We start from the raw sequence: 19,958 nt of genomic DNA, 5'->3' as shown, positions 1-19,958 counted from the left end.
GTCTGGGATGTGACTCTTGGTGTTTGCTCTCTGCCTTAAAGAAAAAGAGGCACCGGAGGCAGCTGGGGCTTCCAGGTCCTGGTTGTTACTGAGTTGTATTTATCCTGACTCAGAAGTTAGTCAGAAGTGATTTCTTGCAAGAACTGCAAGGGATTTCAGTTCTCCTCCTCCCGTCCATCGCTCCCAGCTGTGTGCTTCATCTCACATGACCTTCCAGTGCAAACTGCTCCTGTTGTTGCTCCTACCCTTGAGGTGGGAAGCTGCACTCAGCCACAGCGAGGAGCGAAGTTCCCCATTAGGCTCAACCTCCACCAGACTTCACCCAAGGCAGCTGCTTCACAGAAGCTGTGTTGCTGTGTGAGGTGCACACAGTCATTTTGTTTTCAAATAACCTTAAAGCTGCTTTTAGAGTGTTAGGGTTTTCGTTTCCTGGAAGGCCTTTTTGTTGTTTTTTTTCTCTTCCTCTGCCTCTTTATGCAGATATTAAGCTGCTGTGGGTGAGGAACATGCTGCTTTCCACAGAGCAGCTGCAACCTTTGCATTCCCAGGTGTAGAGATAGGTGCTTTAAAAGGAGAAAAAGAATAATCTCCCTGCCTTGGCTTGCTCCGCAATGGGACTCCCTGCTAAGCCTGGCAGCCAGGAGTGGAGGCCATGCAGAACAAAGGATGCTCACACACTCCAGGTGGTCACTCCCCCCTCACAGCCCACCAGGTGCTCGCTGTGCAATGGGACTCCATCCCATGGCCAAGGGACAATTAATTTCATGTGGGGCATTAAACACTTTGCAGTCATCACTGGTATTTATGGGCAAGAGGCCGAGTCCCATTTACCCAACCTGTAGGCTCAGTGTGGGACATTAACAGCACGTGAACCTTTTCTTTTTTGCTGTTTGTTGGATCGGGGTGCAGGCAGCATTATGAATAATGTGACAAGCTTCTCCTGCTATGCATCACGCAGTGCTGGAGATACCAGGATGCTCCCAGTAATTGAGGCTACACACCCATGGAAATAGGCTTTATATTTTTATCTGTAGTTTTTTTGAGTTAAAGGACAAAGAGGCGGAGAAACGAATTCAGCCAAAGTGTAGTTTGGGTCTGTTTAGAAGCAATGAATGCAGTAAAGTTTCAGAGCAATAACCAGTTTTGGGTTTTTATTCACTGGTGCTCTCGGCATGAGCAGAAAAGCCTCTCGTTGAGCTGGGCTGTCAAGAGGAACTTGTTGACTGCCCCATGGAACTCATTGTCCCGAGGTCTATTGTGAGTCAAGATTTCAACAGGTTTGCAATAAAGAACTTTTTTAGGAAAGCATAGAAAAGGTGAAATGTAAGGAATGAGCATTTCTGTAGCTGGTGCTGTTGAAGAGCTTCTGCAGGCTTTTATTAAGCATTTATCCACTGCAGGGCTTTTGCTCTCTCTAGATCATGTTCCCATCGCTTTGTACAGGCCCCTGGTCAGCAAAAATGTAAACATACGCTGAATTACATCTATTTCAGCCTCATGGATTGTTCATGAAGGGTGATGCTTTTGGGGCCATTGCAGTTATTCTTTCCCCTAGGGCAATGCTCATTTGCCTTGGTTTGGTCACCCTCCTGGCAGGCAGAGCAATTCTCACTCTCAGTTGGTTTGGTGTATCTGGTACTCAGCCTTGGAAGCTATTTGCCGTGCTGGTGGGAGTGCAGCACTGCAGCCCCCAGCTCTGCCTGGCAGCACCCAGGGGAGGTGGGCATTGGGTTTGGAGCTTAGCAGGTTTTTACCAGGTCAGCAGAGCTCTGCAGGGTATCAGTGTGAAGTGAGGTGCTGATGCCAGCATGCCGCTCTGGCTTGCAAAGCTGTTTTCTGCTTTGAATTCTGGGCTCTACTGTAGGCTAAAATAACTTGAATTGGCTGTAAATCAGTCCTACCTGCTCCTCCGGTCTGCTTGGACAGAGCTTTCGATGGTACTTACGATGCTTTTCATAACTGTCTGGCCTCTGGAAGGAAAACAATACACACAATCACTAACAGCAGGTTGATTTACTCATTTTACTGAACGTGCCAGTGAGTTGTTATCAGCCCTGGCTGCCTGGGTTGCTGCTGGTTTGTCGTGTCGGGAACCTTTCTGCAAGTACACGGTGTTCATACTTGGATTCTGTCAGCTCAGGTCTGAGATATCTGTGGGATGAAAGTACTGGCGGGGGAGCCTGGAAATATTTGGAAAGGAGAAAGAAATGTCTTTGCATGGACGCTCCTGTGTTATCTGCGAGCGAGCTTTAGGTCTGCAGGGATCTCACTGTGTTTTAACCGTGTAATTGTTTTAGTCTGGGATTGCGCTTAGCCTGCTTCACCCCCGTGTTTACTCTGGCTGTTACCTTTGAAATGACACCGCGAATCCTGCTCCTGTGCTGCTGCTTCCTGCTGGAAGAGTGATCTTCAGTGAGCGATCTGCCTACAGAGCTTATTCATTGCAGGGTTACCACCTGCAGGCCCCGGGCTGTGCCACAGCAGCTCGCCCATCCAGCTCCCCATCAGCCCTCCCATGGCACTGTGAAGAGCTCTGCCAAAGATCCGAGTGCGAGATTGGGCAGTGTTTTGTTTGACGTGCAAAGTGTTGACATATGGTCCTATAAATGTAGTTATTGGAAAAGCTAAAGATAATATTTACCTTGAAATATCCATCATTGGGGAATAAATGGCCGCTTCTACAGCTGACGCGAGTCAGAATGAGTGCACTGCTTTCAGCTGAGCTGCCCCAGTTTTTACCATGCCAGGATCCGGCCAAGCCAGTCAGGTAGGTGTGTTGGCAGCCCAAGTGGAAATATGTAGGGAGAGCTTCTTTGGGGGAGACACTGACTCGTCGTTAACCACTGTGTGTTTTAATGATGCCTGTGACCCTTTTCTTTCTCCTCCCTTCTCTTTCTCCTCCTTCTTTCTCCAGGGTTCAATGCCATGGCTGCGGATGAAAGTGCTACAGAAAAGCAAGTGGGGGAACCGAAAATGGCTGTAGATGGTGAAACCAATGGTTCCTGTGAGCACGGCGAGGCTGGGAGCCACCCAAACCCAGCGAAAAACACTCAGGACAATACGAAAGTGAGCCAGCAGGACTCTAGTACTAAATTAAATAGGATAGCAGAAAATGGCATTTCTGAACGAGATGGTGAGACTGGGAAGCAAAACCATATGAAAGCTAATGACTTCACACAGACTTCTCTAACAGGGAGCAATGGATATATTCTAACCAAGCAGATGGCGCAGGAGCAACCTCTAAGGACTACCAGCACCTTTGCTTCTCTCACTGGCCATGCTGCAAAAACCCTTCCAGGAGGAGCAAGCAAAGGGAGAACTGTGGGCACCTTTACTCAGATGCAAGCCACGATGCCAACCAAGCTCGGGGAGGGCAGTAAGGACATGGATGCTAAAAAAGCCTCTGCTGCTAATGCTGAAGTCAAGGTCCACAGAGCACGGAAGACAATGCCTAAACCCACCCCTAGCCTGGTAATGTATATACCCATGCTAGGTCTTGGTTCTCTCTGGGTGTATGGGAGGGACTCTTTGTTGCACAGGGGTTGGATGTATTTCAGTGACATCCCACTGATTTTTATTCTTTTTTCATTTTTGGTGTTTTTCTTACATAGAGACAGAGGTGTTCAAACAGTCACGTGGCCACAGGCAGCTCTCTTCCCCAGTGTTTCTAAATATATAATTGATCGATTGCCTTCTCTGGCAGATCTATCAGACACTAAATGGCCTTTCTCTCTTGGCTGTATTGCTCATCAGCTGTCTGTTGAAATCCAGAGCTGCTTATGAAACAAATTAGATTTCTTATAAGTTTGACCCAAAGGAAATTAAGCATAGTGCGTTAACTGGAGGCTTCTCCTAAGCTTGAAAGCTGTCGAGAAGCTGATATGTTAGGCAACTTGATTGCATTGCCGTGTCATTAAAGCAGATGATGCTTTCTTACTCTGTATGTGCTGCATACAGTAATGCAGCTTGTTCAGAAATCTTTCCTACAGAATCCTTGGGTGTGGATTTGCCATCACTTGATAAAAGATCTATTTTTTGCTTAGGAAGTAAAAAGAGATTTGAAGTCATCCTGTGACCCCAAGTTACAATGGGAGTGAGCAGAAATAGGCCTTTCTTTGTCGTAAACATGGACCAAGTTTTGGTTCTTTCGCCAAAGATGAGCAATTAGATACTGGGAACAGTCAGATCTGCACCGCAAGTACTTGATCTCCAACCCTGTGACACTTTATATTTAGCTCTGATGAGCTAGATCCTTCCATTGTGCTGCGTTTAATGATGGAGAGGGACCATCCTGTACCCAGGTTGAGGTACACAGATTGCTGTGAGCCCTGCTTGGCAGTGGGAGTGACACCCAGAAATAAATGGGAAGCTGCTGCAGCTCTGTAAGTGCTGCTGTAGTGGATTGCTGCTGGCTACCAGCATTTTGTGGACAAGCAAACGCCAGATGATCCTCAGATGTCACCTACATGTTGCAGCACCTCAGCAGTACGATGTAAAGGTCTCAAAGCTGTGAACTGCTGTGGTCTGGAGTAGGGGAAATAAGAGAAATGATTGGTGGCACCAAGCCAGCCACAGATGGGGAAAGGTGCCCTTGGTGGTGCAGCACCAGCACCTGTGACTCCGGAAGCAGGTGGGAGTCCAAACACATGGAGCCTGCAAACCTTGTGGCATGCAGCCTGCACAGCAGAGTAGAAACCACACGGGCCACGATTTCCCAACCATTCTCCCAAACCACTAATTTCCCCTCTGCCTTCCCCTGATTGCATTTGAATTCTCTGGCTCTCACCCCCCTGCTGAGTTTTTTGGCTGGCAGCTGGGGAGGCCCAGATGCAGCACATACAGCCCGATGGAAGTCTCATGGAAGGCTTTCTTACCCAAACAAGGATTTGCAGCTGAAACCTCACAGCTTTCCTCCAGCAGCCTGCAGTGCACTTAAATTAGGCAGGGCAAACCCCGACCCTGGTGGAATTTGACAGGGAGAGAGACCTCCTTGGGGCTGAGCAATTGAAAGAGGCAATTCCCTTCTAAAAAACAACTGCTAGGATAGGAAGGAGTGTTTTCATCATTCATATTTTATGCTACATCACAAGGATTTTTTATACAACCCCTTGGGCTTTGGGGCTCGTTTCTAGAAAGCTGCTTACAACGTTGGAGTGTTTGTATCGCCATGTTACAGGTGTGCTGTGGTTGCACTGCTGGTCACTCTTTACTTTTGCAGTAGCAATGGATTCAAAAGGCAAAGCCTGCAGTTGTTTGGCCACTCTTCCACTGCAGTGCAGCCCTTTGGAAATGGTGAGAGGAACGAAATTCACAAGGTGGTAGGAAGAGACTGTTGACACATTTCCTGCTCAGGGGCTCTGCATCTGAATGCGAGCCCACAGTCCCCAAGATTTGATCTCATTTCTGCAAGACAATAAAGCAGCTGTTTTGTTCAGCCTTCCAGATAATTACTACCTATTTTTCCCCATTGTCTTTCAAATTTACATGCTGTTTTCATTTGAGGAGCAGAGTCTTTGCTACTTGCCATTTTTCTGTCCTGATTATTCCTTTGTTGAGCAGCTTATAAGAGGCTCCTCAGCTCCGCACGTGCAGTCGTGCCTTTTCCCCTTTGAAAGCACTACGGGAGCAGGTGGATGTACTGCAGGAACTGTGGAAATCACCCAGTTTGATGTTACAGGACGTGTGGCTTTTTGTCATTAATTTTTTAGAGCATTGCTCTTCTCTTGGTAGAATCCTCCTGCATGCATTGCTAAGACAAGAAAGTGGGGAAGGAAGGTATTTTGTTGCCTGCAATGCATTAACTTTCATTCCTCTGCTCCTGCAGAAACCTGCTGGGGCCAAAAAAGTGTTTTCTTCAACCTTATAGTTGTCAGGGGACTTTGGTGGCCTTTTCTGTATGTGTATGTTGGTCTTTGAAAGGAAGGAAATGATTGTCTCACAAATGTAACCAGCTTTTTCTCTGTTTAGGAATTGCTTCCTGAATTGGGATCGAAGCTGAATCTGAAACAGGTGACAATTTTAATTGATATTGTTGCATGTTAAGTTGGTTTCTGAACAGAGATCTCAGAAGAGTTTTGACAGCATTGGCTTCATTCCCCTTCTGCTGGCTGAGCTGGGACTCCCAGGTTGTTTCCAGTCATTCTGTGGTGACCATGAGGCTGTAACTGGAGCTTTGTGTTTCTGAAGGCACTTTTGTGCTGTGTGGAGAAATGAGGTCAGAGGCACTGAACCCTCTGTGGAAACAGGGGAATTAATATCTCATTGGTCTGTGTGTGTGTGTATCATCTTGGCCATGGTTAAATATCCTGTGTGGACACCCTCCCTTAGGACTGATGAAGCCATTGGCATAGGGTGGTCACATACCCATTTTAGGTGTGTATGTGACCACATACACGTTGGTGCCATTGCAGTCATCCAAACAGGGCCAAGCTTCTGGTGGCCTGGTGATGGGCTTTAGCAGATGGATTGTGCAGCTGGACTCATCACAAAGCCTCACCAAGACTGTGGTAAGGATCCCTAGAGACCTGTTGAGAGTGATGGAGAGCTGTGCTGCCATGGTTCATACAGGCAGTGAGATCTGGGGATCTGCTTTGCATAGCAGGCAGCTGTCTCTTGCTTTAATATCATTCCCCAGTTGTTGGAGCCCCCGGCACATTCATGCTTTGCCATGTGCAGAGTTACACACCCTGTTAGCGCTCCCATCCAGCTGCAGATGGACACCAGCCTTGCTGGCAGCCTTGCTGCAGTGGTGCTTTGTGTCACTCCTCTTGCTGTTGGGCTTCATTTGCAAGCTCACGATGTGCTGGAGATAAAAATTCTAAGGATAAGGGAGGTGGCTGACATGGCCAAGCTGGAGCTGGTGCTGGGAGTGCAGTGCGAGCAGCAGCCCTGCTGGGAAGCATCAGACACTGGAGCCTTTGCTCAGCACATGGCTGTGCTTCCAGCATCACTCTTCTCCTTGCTAGCTCATCTGCTTTGGAAATGAAAGAGCTCTTAATTGTGGGGCTGTGGGAAGAACACTGCGCGGTCTGCTGAACCGACACAGCATTTAATTAGTGAGGTTTATTTGTTCTTTATCTTTGCTTCTGGGAAAAAATAGTGGGATAGTCTGTCTTTGCCATTTTTAGTAACTTCTCCCTGCTGCTGTAGGGGATTTCTGTGCCAGTAATAGAAACAGGGTTGATCCCATTACAGTGTAGTAAGTATGTGAATATGATTTTCTTAAGCACGTAAAATGATGTTGTCTTGTGCCAATCTAAGGAGCGTGAATGCATTGAACATATTTGTGGTTCAGTTTCTTCCATTTCCATACACAGATGTCTCTGGACACTGCCTTGCAATAGCTGCCTTCAGTTTCTTGCCCATTCCTGGTAGTGCCCAGCATGAAGCAGGAACTTCACAACCTGTCACATAGCATTGGCTGGTGCCACCTGAGAAGCTGCAAAGCCAATACAGTTTCTGTGTGATCATTTTTGATTGTTTTTTTGGTTGATGATGGCTCAGGAAACCTTGGGACCACAGAGCTCAAACTGTGGCCTGGAGTTGTCTTTGCATGGGGTTCTCCTCACTGTCCTCATGCTTCTTGCCTGCAGTGTTGATGTTTGCAGTGGAGCCCATGTTACATGAAGGCACTCCTGTTCCCTTGTGTTTGTTGGTTTAAGTGAAAGCAGACAGTGCAGTTTTTGTGTGCAGCCGTGGTGGGGTTCTCAGCAGGTCAGCTCCTGGAAAGCCAGGCATTGCCTTCCTGCTGTGGTTGCTTCTGGTGCAAGCTGCAGTGTTGCATTTTCCACCCAAAGCAGAGAGATGTGAGGAGGAGGAGCCTGGATCATCAGGAATTGGATCTACCCTCTGTCCTCTGCTGGGAGGGGCCAGTTGGTTATAACCTGGGGATGAGGGCTGTGGGACATCTGTGCGTGTGCCTGAGCCAGCTCTTCAGCAGCCTGATGGAATTTGAAGGAAGAAGAGATTTCCCAGCAGAGCAATGTGCTAGATTAGCAAAGCCTCTTTTCTGGGAGCACTTAAATCTGGAACCGATGGAGCAGAGCAGTGCAGGAGCTCACTGTGAAGGACCAGGAGGGACCAAACCTGCAGACTGGAGCTAAGGAACCAGCATAATTCAGAGACCTTGGAAATGGGAAAAGGATAAAGTTGAATCCACTCAGCACTCCTAATAGTCTTGGTGGAAGTTTAAAGTTTAATGAGAACGGTGAAGATGTAACTGTTTCAGCTCGTGGGGAATGAAGAAGGATGGTGGGAATGCAGAGAAATACTTCCCCATCTCTGCTGATATTTTTAGTCCCAATCCTCAGATTTAATGTTTGATTTCTGTAGTTACGAAACTTGTATGTGATGTGTTTTACTGATGGCCTGTTTGGCTTCCTGTGCCGTTAGCATAGAACCATAGAATGGCCTGAGTTGAAAAGGACCACAGTGCTCATCTTATTTCAACCCCCTGCTGTGTGCAGGGTCTGCAACCACCAGACCGGGCTGCCCAGAGCCACATCCAGCCTGGCCTTGAATGCCTCCTTAAATGCCATGAGGCTTCCTGGGAGATCTGGTCACCTCTGCAGAAATTCCTTCTTGTCGCTCCATGTAACAGCAGACTTTGTCTGAGACCATTTGCAAAGACCTGCATGTAAAGGACAAAGCCCTGATGTACACTCGTTTAGCTGCAGGCAGCTCTGCATCAGATCTGCCTCTCCTGTGCTCATCCTCCTAATTTTGAGTTAAATACGGAAAGCGGTGGATGTCCCAGGAGACCTGGGAATTCTCAGAATAATCCTGCATCTGAGAGTTAACCTTTAGATCTGTAAACTATGAAGAGGTATAAATAGTATTGTTGAGGCTATTATTGGCACGCTGTGCCCAGCTCTCCTGATGTACTTGTTCTAAGGGGGAGAACAGCTGGAGCAGTCTCAGGAGTGATCCCATGTCCAGAAAATGATCCTACAGACACTTAATTTGCTCATTCTATTAAGTTTATCGAAGAGAAAGTTTTAAAACTTAACCTTAAGCACAGTCAGTAAGTACTTGGAATGAGGGTGTCTGATGATGCAGGGCTTTTTAATTCAGAGGGAAAAGCGTAATGCATTTAATTATCTGACAGTGAGAGCAATTAAGCTTTGGAACAACATATCAAAGGGTATGGTAGATTTGTCATCTTTGACATCGTTAATCCACGACTAGATGCCTTGTAGGAAGAGAGGCGCTAATTCAGCCAGAAGATATGGGCTTGATGTGGGAATCACTGGGAATGTGATGGCCTCTTTATGCAGGTCATTTTGGATTATCATTATGGCTTTTCTGGCTGTGACCAACCCGTCCCTTTGTGCCTGCATTGTGCACATGGCAGAGCTGTAATTAGGAGAATCGGTCGCTTCCCTGTTTGTTCACAAGGTCACGTATCACTTGAGAGCAGAGTCCAACAGCGCTTGTTTGAACTCAGACTTTAAGGAGTATTTTGATTTTTTGCTGCTTTTTTTCGTCCTTCCTTTTGCCCGCATTCCTTTTTCTGTTTTGGTATTTCAGCTCTTGCTTCAAACATCCCATAAGAAGTGGTGGAGCAGCACATTGCCACCGCAGAGCTTGTAATTCATTACCAATGCTTTTGGATTTCTGGAGCATCTCTTCCAAACCTGCTTGCCAGTTGATGGACAGGTGTATGGACAGGCATGGATGGAACTAGGCCTTCTGTTCAACACAGAAGAACACCCGGTGTCAAATGGCACATTGGAGTGGCACCATGTAACCAACCTCTGCTGTGACAGCAGTGCACATGTAGCCACAGCAATTATTGCATGACTGAAGGTGCAGGGTGAGGTGTGCTCACATCAGTGTGTATGAGCTGTGTTGGAACCTGGGAGCCTGTCTGTAGGCACAGAGTTCCACTGTGACCATAAAATTCACTTGAGCCTTATCGGCTTTTCAGTAGGGGTTTATCAGCTGAGCTAGCTGATCTACAGTGAGCTTGGCCGCGTCTTGCCCAGGGCAGTGGCAGTGCTGGAGGTGAACCTGCAGTGTCAGGCAGATCCTTCCTTGGCTGTGAGCTGGGCCAGCAGGTGGGAGAACACGAGCTTTGCTGAGTCCTTATGGGGCCAGAAGGAAGGATTCCTTCCCGCTGCTGCCCACCCCTTGGAGTCTTCTGTGCGAGACTCTGTTCCTTGTTTGCTGGGAGGTGACAGCTGCAGTCCAGATGTGTTTCAGTGAATAGGTGTATTTGTTGGCTTTGTTCATCTTCTTGAGAGCCAGCCTAATGCCTGCGTAAATAGTGTCCGATGCTTTTCAATATCTGCACTTACTTTACAGAGCTCTGCCATCCCTGCTCTGTGTGCAGATTTTCTCCTTCTCAGGGAGCAGCCCTCACATAGTGACCAGCAGCAGGCTGGGTCTGTTTGTAGTCTTTAGGCAAAGAAATGTTGTTTGCTATAGAGGAGGGGCAGAGTGCTTTTCCTCTGAGCGTCTGTTCCTAACTTCAGATGCAGGTGATTCTGTTTGAAAGGAAGGAATTAAATTTATTTTAATGATTTCTTTGAATTCGGAGGCTTAATTTAACTTAATTTTGTTTTCTAGCATGCAAGTAAAGACCCCAAAGATGGGAGAGACAGCAGAGATCAAAAAGAATCTAAAGAGGAAGGCAACAAAAGCATCTTGGAGTTTGGGAAGCCGTTGCCGTTGCCCTCTCTCCCGGGCCTTCACCAGTCACTACCTCAGAACCAGAGCTATGTGGCCACCTCGAAGTCGCAGACAGGTAAGAGGACAGAGCTATAATTCTGAGCAGCACCCAGCTCCCAAAGGGTGTGTGTGTCTTGGGGTCCGTGGGCTGAGGCAGCTTGGCAAGGACTGACCCCTTTGGTAGTAGCTTTTCCGTAGAGAATTGTAGTATCACAGCATGGTTGGGTTGGAAATGATCTTAAAGCCTCCCCTCTGTTGGTGCAGCCTGCGATGCAGTCAGTCAGCCTGCAAGCACACACTGCTGCTCATGTCCCATTTTTTGTCTGCCAGGACCCCAAGTCCTTTTCCATAGGGCAGCTCTCAGTGAGTTCTCCTCCCAGTCCATACTAACGTCTGGGGTTGCCCCCTCCCAAGAGCAACACCTTGCAATGGAATCTGCTCTAGGATTTCCTTGCCTGGCAGCATCAGTAGAGCTGTTGCTGTAGATCTTGTTTTGACAGATGCTGCTTACTGTGAGCCGCAGTTGTGTAAATAAAATGATTTGGCTTGGCAGAAAGTTTTTGAGGGGACTTGGTAGATTTTTGATGAAACTTTGTCATGGTGAGACACGAAGAGATGCTTCCAAGGAGCAGCCTGTGCAGCTGGTAGTGCTGGAGCTGGCTGTTTCCTGCTGATGCTGTTGTTAAAATCCTGCACTCAGCACATCTCTGATGTGCGTGCACCAAAGGCAGCAGCAGGCGCTGAGGTGTGAGGACTGGTTTGATTAGAAGGCCAGGAGGGAACTCAACAAATTAAGACCCAATCAAAGCAGTGAAAGGAATCAAGCAAGCTTCAATAGCAGGTGTGAAATGAGGTTAAATGGCAAACAGCTCCTTATTTAAAGTACCTTTTCTCTGTTTGTTCTTTAGTTATTATATGATGGCTTTATTGTAAGTCAGTATTATTAACCTTGCGGTATCTATTTGAGCAGGCTGGATTCTATTCAGCCTCCTGCGGCATTAGCAATGCTGCCAAACACAGGCTAGTTTAAGGATTTGATGCTATGTATGGTGATACAGGAATCAGAGGAAACATGGAGGGGAAACTCAGAATTTGGGTGATTTTGTAGCATTGGCAAAGAGCTTTTTGTGTGTTTGCATGTATGTATGTGTCACCTTTGGGCTGAATTGTAAATAACTTAGTTGGAATGGGAAGCCTTTTTTCCCCAGTTCGTGTCCGTAAATAGTTTCCTGCCTCTAATTTCTATCCTTTCTTTTCACTCCTGAAACAACTTTGGCCTTATTATTGTTATTTTTTTTTTCCAGCTGCTGCAGTATCTCGAAAGAAAAAACGGAGAATGGGAACCTATAGCCTGGTTCCCAAGAAAAAGACCAAAGTGTTAAAACAGAGAACAATGATTGAGATGTTTAAGAGCATAACTCATTCCTCTGTGGGTGCCAAGGTGAGGGCTGTGCTGAGCCGGCCGGGCGCATTTGCTGTCACCATACATGCACCTTGTCCTGCCACACCAGCCCCATGGGTAGTGTAGGAACATCGTTGCTGTCAGCATCTTCTGTTCTGAGTCTACATCTTCTCTCTGGCAACAACATTCTGCCCACAGCAGCCTTTCTGCTTTGAAAATGGCTTTTTGAGAGTGGCTGTTCAGATAGCAGCTCTTGCAATGTTTTCCAGTGGATGTTCCCCTTCTGTCCTGTGAGTGCTGTGGGACTGGAGAGTTTTCAAGCATATCACAGTGTAGTAACGTTTTTGTTGTGGAGTCCTTAGGGTTACTGTCTAGTGTCGTTTAAGGCTGTAAGGGAAAACAACCAGTTACTTACAGACAAACCACAGGCTGGGTTTCCCTCCTGATCAGGTTCTGCTTTTGCTGCACTCTGGGCTCTAAACTTTTGGCCTTTGAATTCAAGTGGATTCAAAGCGCTAGGCATCAGTGGAATGGCGTAAAAATTCCCCAGTCTGATTTAACTTCCCTTTGTTTAGAAACCTCCTTAACACCTTTGGTGTTCTATGGGGAGATGCCCTTTCAGTTAGTCTGCATGTCTGGCCGAAAGCTGCTGTCCAGCAGCCCTCCCCTTAGTGCCTTGAGTCCGGAATGACTTCCTTGTCCCCTAGACTGGCAGGCTTAGGTGACACATGGCAGGCGCATGCACTGCCTGTGCTGGCGTTATTGGAGGGCTCTGGAGGGACATATGACTAGCTCTCCCTTGGCAGCTTTAACACAGGCGGTCTGGGATGGGTTCAGCTGCTCTGAGCTGTGAACTGATGTTGTCTTTGTGGCACGTGTGCTTGGACAACTTCCAGAGTGAAAAGGAGCTAGGTGATGTCAGCCCTCACGTGAATGGGGAGAGCATAGATGTAGACTCTGAAGAGGAAGACTCTGATGAGTTGGAAGATGAGGACGATCACGGAGCAGAACAGGCAGCTGCATATCCTGCAGACGATAACAGGACCTCTAAAGACAGCGCGTCTGACGCAGACAATGTCAGAAAGGTATTCCTATGCCCTGTGCAGGACTTAGAGTGGGATGGGACACTGCTGATCCCCGTCAGACAGGAGTGGAATCAGTTGAGGCAATTCCTAGGAGTTTTTTTAGCATGCAAGATGGCAGAAAGCTCAGTGGTGGAAGTGAGGCTTTTGGTGACCACTTCCTGCTTCCTTTTCCCCTCCCCCATGAGTGTCTCCTCACCTACCCTCCTGTTTCAGCCTTGCTACGTAACTCTCTGTGATCCAATGTATGTGCGGGACTTCCATCACAGTTAGGTATTCACTGCACCAGCAGGAGATGTCTTCCTAATCTTGTTAGAGGCTGGTAAAGACTTAAAACTGTTTTAGTTAACTTACCCCAAAACACAATGCATATTGTAGGTATGAGGTTGTTTCTTATTAACCACAGAAATTAACGTTTGGTTGGAAAACTTTCTTTGGGTGTTATCCTGTCCCATCCTTGTGGGTGAACCTTGAATCTTAACAGCCTTGGAGTGCTTGTCCTGGAGAGGAGATGGTGTTAATGCTCACGTGGCTGGGGCTGAGTGCAGCATGGCGACGGGATGCTCTGTGGGGTCAGGCAGGGTGCGGAGGGGTGTCGTGCTTGGAGGGACCTGACGGGACTGACTCTTTCTGTTCTGGGGCACGTGGTGGCTGCAGATTGATGATGGCGACTCTGAGGAGGAGCAAGAGTCTGTGGAGTCTGGAGAGGATGAGGAGGATGGAGATGAATCTGACTTGGTAAGCCTGGCTGCTAAATGCAGCTTTCAACCGTTGTCCTGCTGGTAATGATTTCCCCTTTGCTTTGCTGCCAGAAGGAGACAATCAGTGTAGTTTCAGGACTGTGACAAAACTCAGTGGCTGAAGCCACCCACACAGAGTATTGTTTTCCACAAGGTGCATAACACTGATACACTTAATTGCTTTCCAGTGCTAATTAATGGGCTATTTTTCTTGCTTTCAACAAAGTGTTGACTGCTTTTAATCATTTGAATGTTAGTAGAAATAGTTAAGGGTGTTTAAATTCATTGGGCACAGACTTGGCAAGTGGTGGGAGCTAGCAGGGTTTTCTTAACAACCTGAAGCTCAGCTTGCCTCCAGAGCGAGTCCGGTTGGAGTTGTTCACAAATCCATTGGGCCAACCCTGTGCCTAAATTCACCTTGTCTGACATCCCATCTCAGAGGCACAGGCAGCCCTTGTCAGGCATGTGTACAAACAGCATACAGAAAGACATCCACTCTTCCCAAGAATGTGTCTGGTAGTGCTAAGATTTTCACCAGCTGTTTGGTGGCTTTGACTTGGTATTTTTCAGATGGCTGGTGAAGGGATCTTGAAAATTACTTTTTAAAATCTTATTATATTTTTTTTGGAATTGCTGTTCATTGATTGTCTGTGTCTCCCCACCCTCCCCTTTACTTTAAAAATGTTGCTCCCTTTTCACAGCATCTCAACTTGAGGAGCCAGCATTTAAAGCACCCCAATTCTTCAGTCACCTTGAGAAAATTATTGACTTCATTGTCTCGATGTTTTGAGCTGAAGGTAGAAACAACTATACCAAACGAATTGTTGAAGTTCTGTAGAATCTTGTTCCTTGTTCTCTGACACTACAAGAGCCAGAGAGGACGAGGCAGGAGGAACTGTATAGGCTGTGCCTTTCACTGGGCAGCTGAGGCACTTCTGTAGTGCTAGATCAAACCAAGCGTTGAGCTTGCAGTCAAGTCCAAACAGCCCAGTCATATCTAGACATCCTAGACTGTGATTTTTGCTGTGTGAATCAGCCTGCAGCCCAGATGGGGACTGGCTCAGATGCAAACCTCTCACCCACCAGCAGTGTGATGCAACTGGTGGAAGCCACGTGGCAAGGCACAGCCTTACACTTGGACACAGTGATTGTTGGGGCAGTGTAGACACCACTGCAGAGCTGCCTGGGGAGCCAGGGCTCGGCACCACCTTAGTCCTGCTGCACACTGTGTGTAGCATCAGTTTTAAGGTAGGCCACAAAGGTGGGCCCTGATGCAGCCTCTGCTGAAGGCAACAGGAGCTTTTTTTGTAGGCTTCGGTGAGAGATGGAGTGAGTTTCAGTTTGAACATGAGTTTTATGGTAGGAGCTTTGAACGCTGGGTTGGAGTGCCCGGTTCCCCATTTTAATGTTGACTTTGGGAAGTCACCTGTATTTTCTGCATATTAAACAGAAAGGAAACCCAAACTCTGTTTAGATTCATACATGCCTGAAGATTGCTGTGTGATTAGGTTGTGCTGGTGTGACGCCTTGCTCAGGGAGGGAGCTGGTCTCTGCTGTGCAGTTAAATTCCCCAGGGTCCGTCTCAGCCCCGTTAAGCTGGCTCTTCAGGTACAAGAGACATTTTTCTTTAGCACGACTGTGGAGCAATCTGAGTATTTTAGTTTGAAAAAAAGAAATAAAAGCCACTTTAGAGGGGAGAAGCTAAAAGTGTGCATGCATAACTCACCCTGCTGCGCAGAGATGCTCAGCTACTCCTGAGATGAGTGTGGTGTTAGAGCCTACATGGAAGAGAAGGTGAAGTGAGCACTGTTGAGATGACAGGAAATACGCCCACACGTGTGCTGGTGTTTCCTTTCCTACACTGTAAAGGCATCTTTGCACCAATTGATTTCAAACCTCAGTCCTTAAGGCCTTTTTACACTTCTCAAGCTGTGTGAAGGCTCTTTCATATGAGTGCAAAGGACTGCTGTGATGCTGATACCAACATGCCTTACATGCACATGGCCTCTCTGGTTGTTCAGAGCTCAGAGTCCAGCATCAAGAAGAAGCTGCTGAAGAGGAAAGGAAAGACGGACAGCCCATGGCTGAAACCCACCCGCAAGAGGAGACGGAGGAATAAAAAGAAACAAGCCAGTGTGCTAGGTAACTAATTGAGTTTTGTTTTTTAACTGCACAGAAAGTGATCTGCCAGGTAGGGGTAAAGACCTCCGGCCCATAATGCAGTGGTTGTTTGCAGAGCTCTTTCTTCCTTTTCAAGGGAAGGTTTGCCTTTATGGTAAGATTTACCTTTATGGTTAACCAGGGTCTGAACTTGCATCTCACCTGCAAGCTCGTGTCTGTACTTTTAACAGCAGTCTAAACATGAAGCAACTTTATCCTGGGCATGCTGAAGCAATGATTTTTGTTCATGAGCTCTCTTTGTTTTAGAACATCTGAAGATGACTTCATGGGCTGTGATGTAAACTATGAACTTAGGGAGACTGGCTAGATGGAGAAGGGAAAGGAATAACCATCCCAGAGTGATGCCTGATTGCTTTTGTGTGGGTGTTGAGTCCTGCTGAATGCTATGTGCTGGCTGTTCTTGTTATTCCAAAGCGCTGCAGCCCATCTCTGGGCCCGAGTTCAGGTGGCCGTTCTAGTTTGAGTGAAGTTACACAACACTCAAAGGTTACAGTGCACTTTGTCCTCAGAAAGCTGTGGGATGAGGATGGAGGAGGTGCAGGCTGGATCTGATTCCTCATCTTCAGGAAAAGTAACAGGATGGGTTTTAAAAAAAAAAAAAAGAGTTGGTAGTCTCTGAAGTTGTGCCTTCTCTTTATTAAGGCTTCGCACATCCATTGCCATCAAAGAGTTCATTCTGTTTGCTAATTCTTTACAAACAGGCCGTTTTTTATCAGCAGTTGTTGCTGCCTCTTTTCTAAATGGCCACGTTGCAGCCCCTGGGCTGCCCTCAGCGTCTGTCACTCATCTCATTTGCTCCTGTTCCTCCCAAGGCAAACTCCTCCTAAAAGGAAATGGGGGCCATTGATCCCTTTCAGAGCAAATAGCTAATTCTTCATTTGAGATGCAGGCTGTTTTTCTGCCCCTTAAATAAAGGTGGCAGCCAGTCTTTCAGGCTAACACAAGTCTCTTGGCCAAGCCTGAGTGGGAGAAGCAAACCAGGATTGAGAGTCGAAGCCAAGGGAATGTGAAGAGATGACAATTCCCACGAAGGCTCCAAGGGATCCCCCATGCAATCCCTTCCCAGCAGCAGCTTTGTTCGCTGAGACCCAGAACTTGGCTTTTATGTTTTCCCCTCCCATTCAGCTGAATGTCACCTGGCTCATCCTCTCCAGAACGTGCTTTAGCAACCGGCTCACTCTGCCTGGCCGGGGTGTATCTGGAGCCCTTTGCAGCAGGTTGGAGATGGGGGAATGTGTCGAGCCCTGGTTTCATCCCTTCCTTATGCCATTTGAGCTTCTGCCGCTGATGCAGTACAGCAGCAGGCAGATGTGCCGTTCAGATGCAGAACTTATTTGTCTCATCCCCCCCTTTTGATTTTTTGTTACCTACCTATGTGGAAGTGGAAAATGTGTCGGATCAGACAGGGTGGAAATAAGAGATGGGAGATCAATTGTGCCATATCTGCCCAGATGTTACATTTCCATAATGCTGTGTGCATCTGTACTCATAGGCTCTCTGAGGAGCCCGCATGCAGCCATCTTGGTTAAATATGGCCTTTACACATGCACGCACATTCCTTTTTTTTCCCCCAGCTATGTAAATATACGTGTGCTTGAATCTAGGTGCTGAAGCCTATAAATCATCGTTGGGAGGCAGAGAGGGCTCTGCCCAGGATAACAGCATGGAGTACATGGAGGTGTCTCTGGATTCCTTGGATCTGCGGGTGAAGGGAATCCTCTCCTCGCAGGCGGAAGGTGAGTGCTGGCTCGGCGCGGCCATGACCCACGTTGGCTTTGTTCGCTCAGCCCAAGCAGCGAGCGGGGCCCCGCGTGCCCCCTGGTGGCTGCCAGCGCCCCGATTCCAGGCCTGGCCCAGCTGAAAGGCCTCCTGCCAGCAGCTGGGGGCCAGAGGTGTGAGGGGGGGAGGCTGAGTTGTTTAGGAACACTACTAACATGGGATGCATCCATCCTTGTGTCCCACTCCCCTGTATTTGGATGATGCATGTGTAGCCTCCCAGTGAATCATCGCCCTGCACATGCAGCTGGTGCCCTTATCTCAGGAACATGGCAGGGATATCTGAGTGGCTGCTGTTCCCAGTGCTGATCCTTAGCTCCAGTGTGGATCTGTCCAGCTGCCCCCCGTTGCTCTTTTGCCTTCAGAAGTTGTGTGGCTCTTTGATAGAGAAACATCAAAGAGGGGGTGGGAGCATTTACCATCAAGGGAGGGTCAGGATGGATGAGGGGTGTTTTCATCAGAGCCTCTGGATGTCAAGAAAGATTATGAAAGCGGCAGCTTAGAAGGTGAGGAATGAGCTTTGTGATTTGTGGTCCTAGATAAAGCTCTTACACGTTTAATATCTGGGTAGGATTTTACATGAAAACTGCAAGGGCTTTCCTTCTGCTTGTGTGTCTTGAAACATCTCATCCCTTTTCAGGGCTTAGTCTTGCAACTTAGCCAAAGGAAACCCCTTACAAGATGAAAAGAGCTTCTACTCAGCTGATAGGGTCGCAGCCATAGGCAGGAAAGGGGGAGAGTGCTTTTGTCAGGGCAGCTACAGAGGAATCTCTAAAGAATGAAGTTAGTCTTTGAAATTTTGCAGCAAAACAGCTATTCTTCCAAAAGCTTCAAAAACAGCAGCACACTTCCTTCTCACTGTGACTTAAACCCATAACAGGCTTGTTCAGGAAAAGCTTGGGACGCTGCAGGGTGAACTGCAGGTAATGTTTGAGGGTTTAAAACCTTGCAAGAGATGTTACAACTGTGTAGGACTAAGGTAGGTGTGTGGGACAAAAAGTAATCCCTGTGTCATCGGGTCAGTGTCTTGTGGTCACACATAACCTAGTAAATGAGTTGAATCCAGAGGGAGAACCTTCACAATGTTCCCCCATTCCTGGCCATGTGTTCACTTAAAAGTCATTGTCCACCTTTAAAAAGGTTTGGAAGTGTTAAATATCTGAGAGAAAGAGATGAGGAGAAGGCAAGAAGATCCGAACATCTTGCTGCTTTCTTTTCTCTGGTTTGTTTTCTTTCAAAAACAAGTAAAAAATAAATAAAAATTACATCTATATTTTGGTTCTGTGAGACCAAATAGTCCCAGGAATTTTGTTTTCCCGTTTGCATTGTAAGCTTCTGCCAATAGTAGTTTATGCTTTCCTGATCTTCTCTATTTAACACTCCCCATACTACTCAAATTTCCAACTCTAGTTTGTTTCCTACCGATTTCCTGGTGCAGAGCACAGTGCTGTGGGACAGGTGAGAAAGAGACAGACTGATAAAAATCTGTACCTTGTAGCTTTTCCGTGTTGGGGTTTTCTCAGGATCAACTGTTCTTAACAGAGTGTTCTTGAATCCAGAGCTGTCATCTGTGGTGTCACTGGACTCAGAAAAGCACAGTATGCTTTTGCAGATTCCATCTGCTGTAAGAAGTGGGTCTTTTTTTGCAGGGTTTAGATGATGCCTTTAAAGCATTTCAGGATGTGGAACTGGAAGATGCCATGAGACATGAATGGTGCTGATGGACTGCATCCTTCCTCCTGGAGGGTAACATGAGAGTTGATTTACTGATCTTCTGTACTTTAGGTCTTTCCAATGGCCCTGAAGCAATGGAAGTAGATGGTCTCCAGGAAGTTCCCCTCTGTAGCTGTCGAATGGAAACCCCCAAAAGCAGAGAGATCACCACGCTAGCCAACAACCAGTGCATGGCCACCGAGAGTGTGGATAATGAGGTAGGAACCTGTCTTTCAGCTTCTCGCAGACTTTTTTTTCCTGAGGACAAAGACATAGTCAAGAGATAAAGCCATGCCAGGGGCATGCATCAGGTCACGCAGACGCTCTGCAGCATGCTAGATTGGGAGCCCAGTGGTGTGGGCACGGTGGGGCAAACACCTCCCTGCAGCACTC

General features: G+C 47.3%; 1 protein-coding gene across 44 annotated transcripts in view; it reads left to right on the top strand.

Moving 5' to 3' along the window:
* EHMT1 (euchromatic histone lysine methyltransferase 1) overlaps positions 1-19,958 on the top strand; it is a 78,314-nt gene that overhangs the window by 32,562 nt on the left and 25,794 nt on the right. For 13 of the 44 annotated variants that reach the window (XM_085521500.1, XM_015878758.3, XM_032448020.2 and 10 more), the window contains 10 exons: positions 2,915-3,471; positions 5,968-6,009; positions 10,570-10,747; positions 11,976-12,112; positions 12,970-13,158; positions 13,813-13,893; positions 14,597-14,692; positions 15,917-16,037; positions 17,681-17,812; positions 19,638-19,783. In XM_085521500.1, coding sequence (XP_085377626.1) covers positions 2,915-3,471; positions 5,968-6,009; positions 10,570-10,747; positions 11,976-12,112; positions 12,970-13,158; positions 13,813-13,893; positions 14,597-14,692; positions 15,917-16,037; positions 17,681-17,812; positions 19,638-19,783 — 1,679 coding nt within the window. The remainder of the gene's footprint in view (positions 1-2,914; positions 3,472-5,967; positions 6,010-10,569; positions 10,748-11,975; positions 12,113-12,969; positions 13,159-13,812; positions 13,894-14,596; positions 14,693-15,916; positions 16,038-17,680; positions 17,813-19,637; positions 19,784-19,958) is intronic. The other 31 variants (XR_014936328.1, XM_085521505.1, XM_085521498.1 and 28 more) reach the window with 6 other exon arrangements.

The sequence above is a fragment of the Coturnix japonica genome, chromosome 21 (genome assembly GCF_054131305.1).
Source record: "Coturnix japonica strain WE chromosome 21, WE-NBRP24, whole genome shotgun sequence".
Taxonomy (NCBI): domain Eukaryota; kingdom Metazoa; phylum Chordata; class Aves; order Galliformes; family Phasianidae; genus Coturnix; species Coturnix japonica.
The sequence above is the reverse complement of the archived record's forward strand: the minus strand, read 5'-3'. Positions and strand labels throughout refer to the sequence as shown.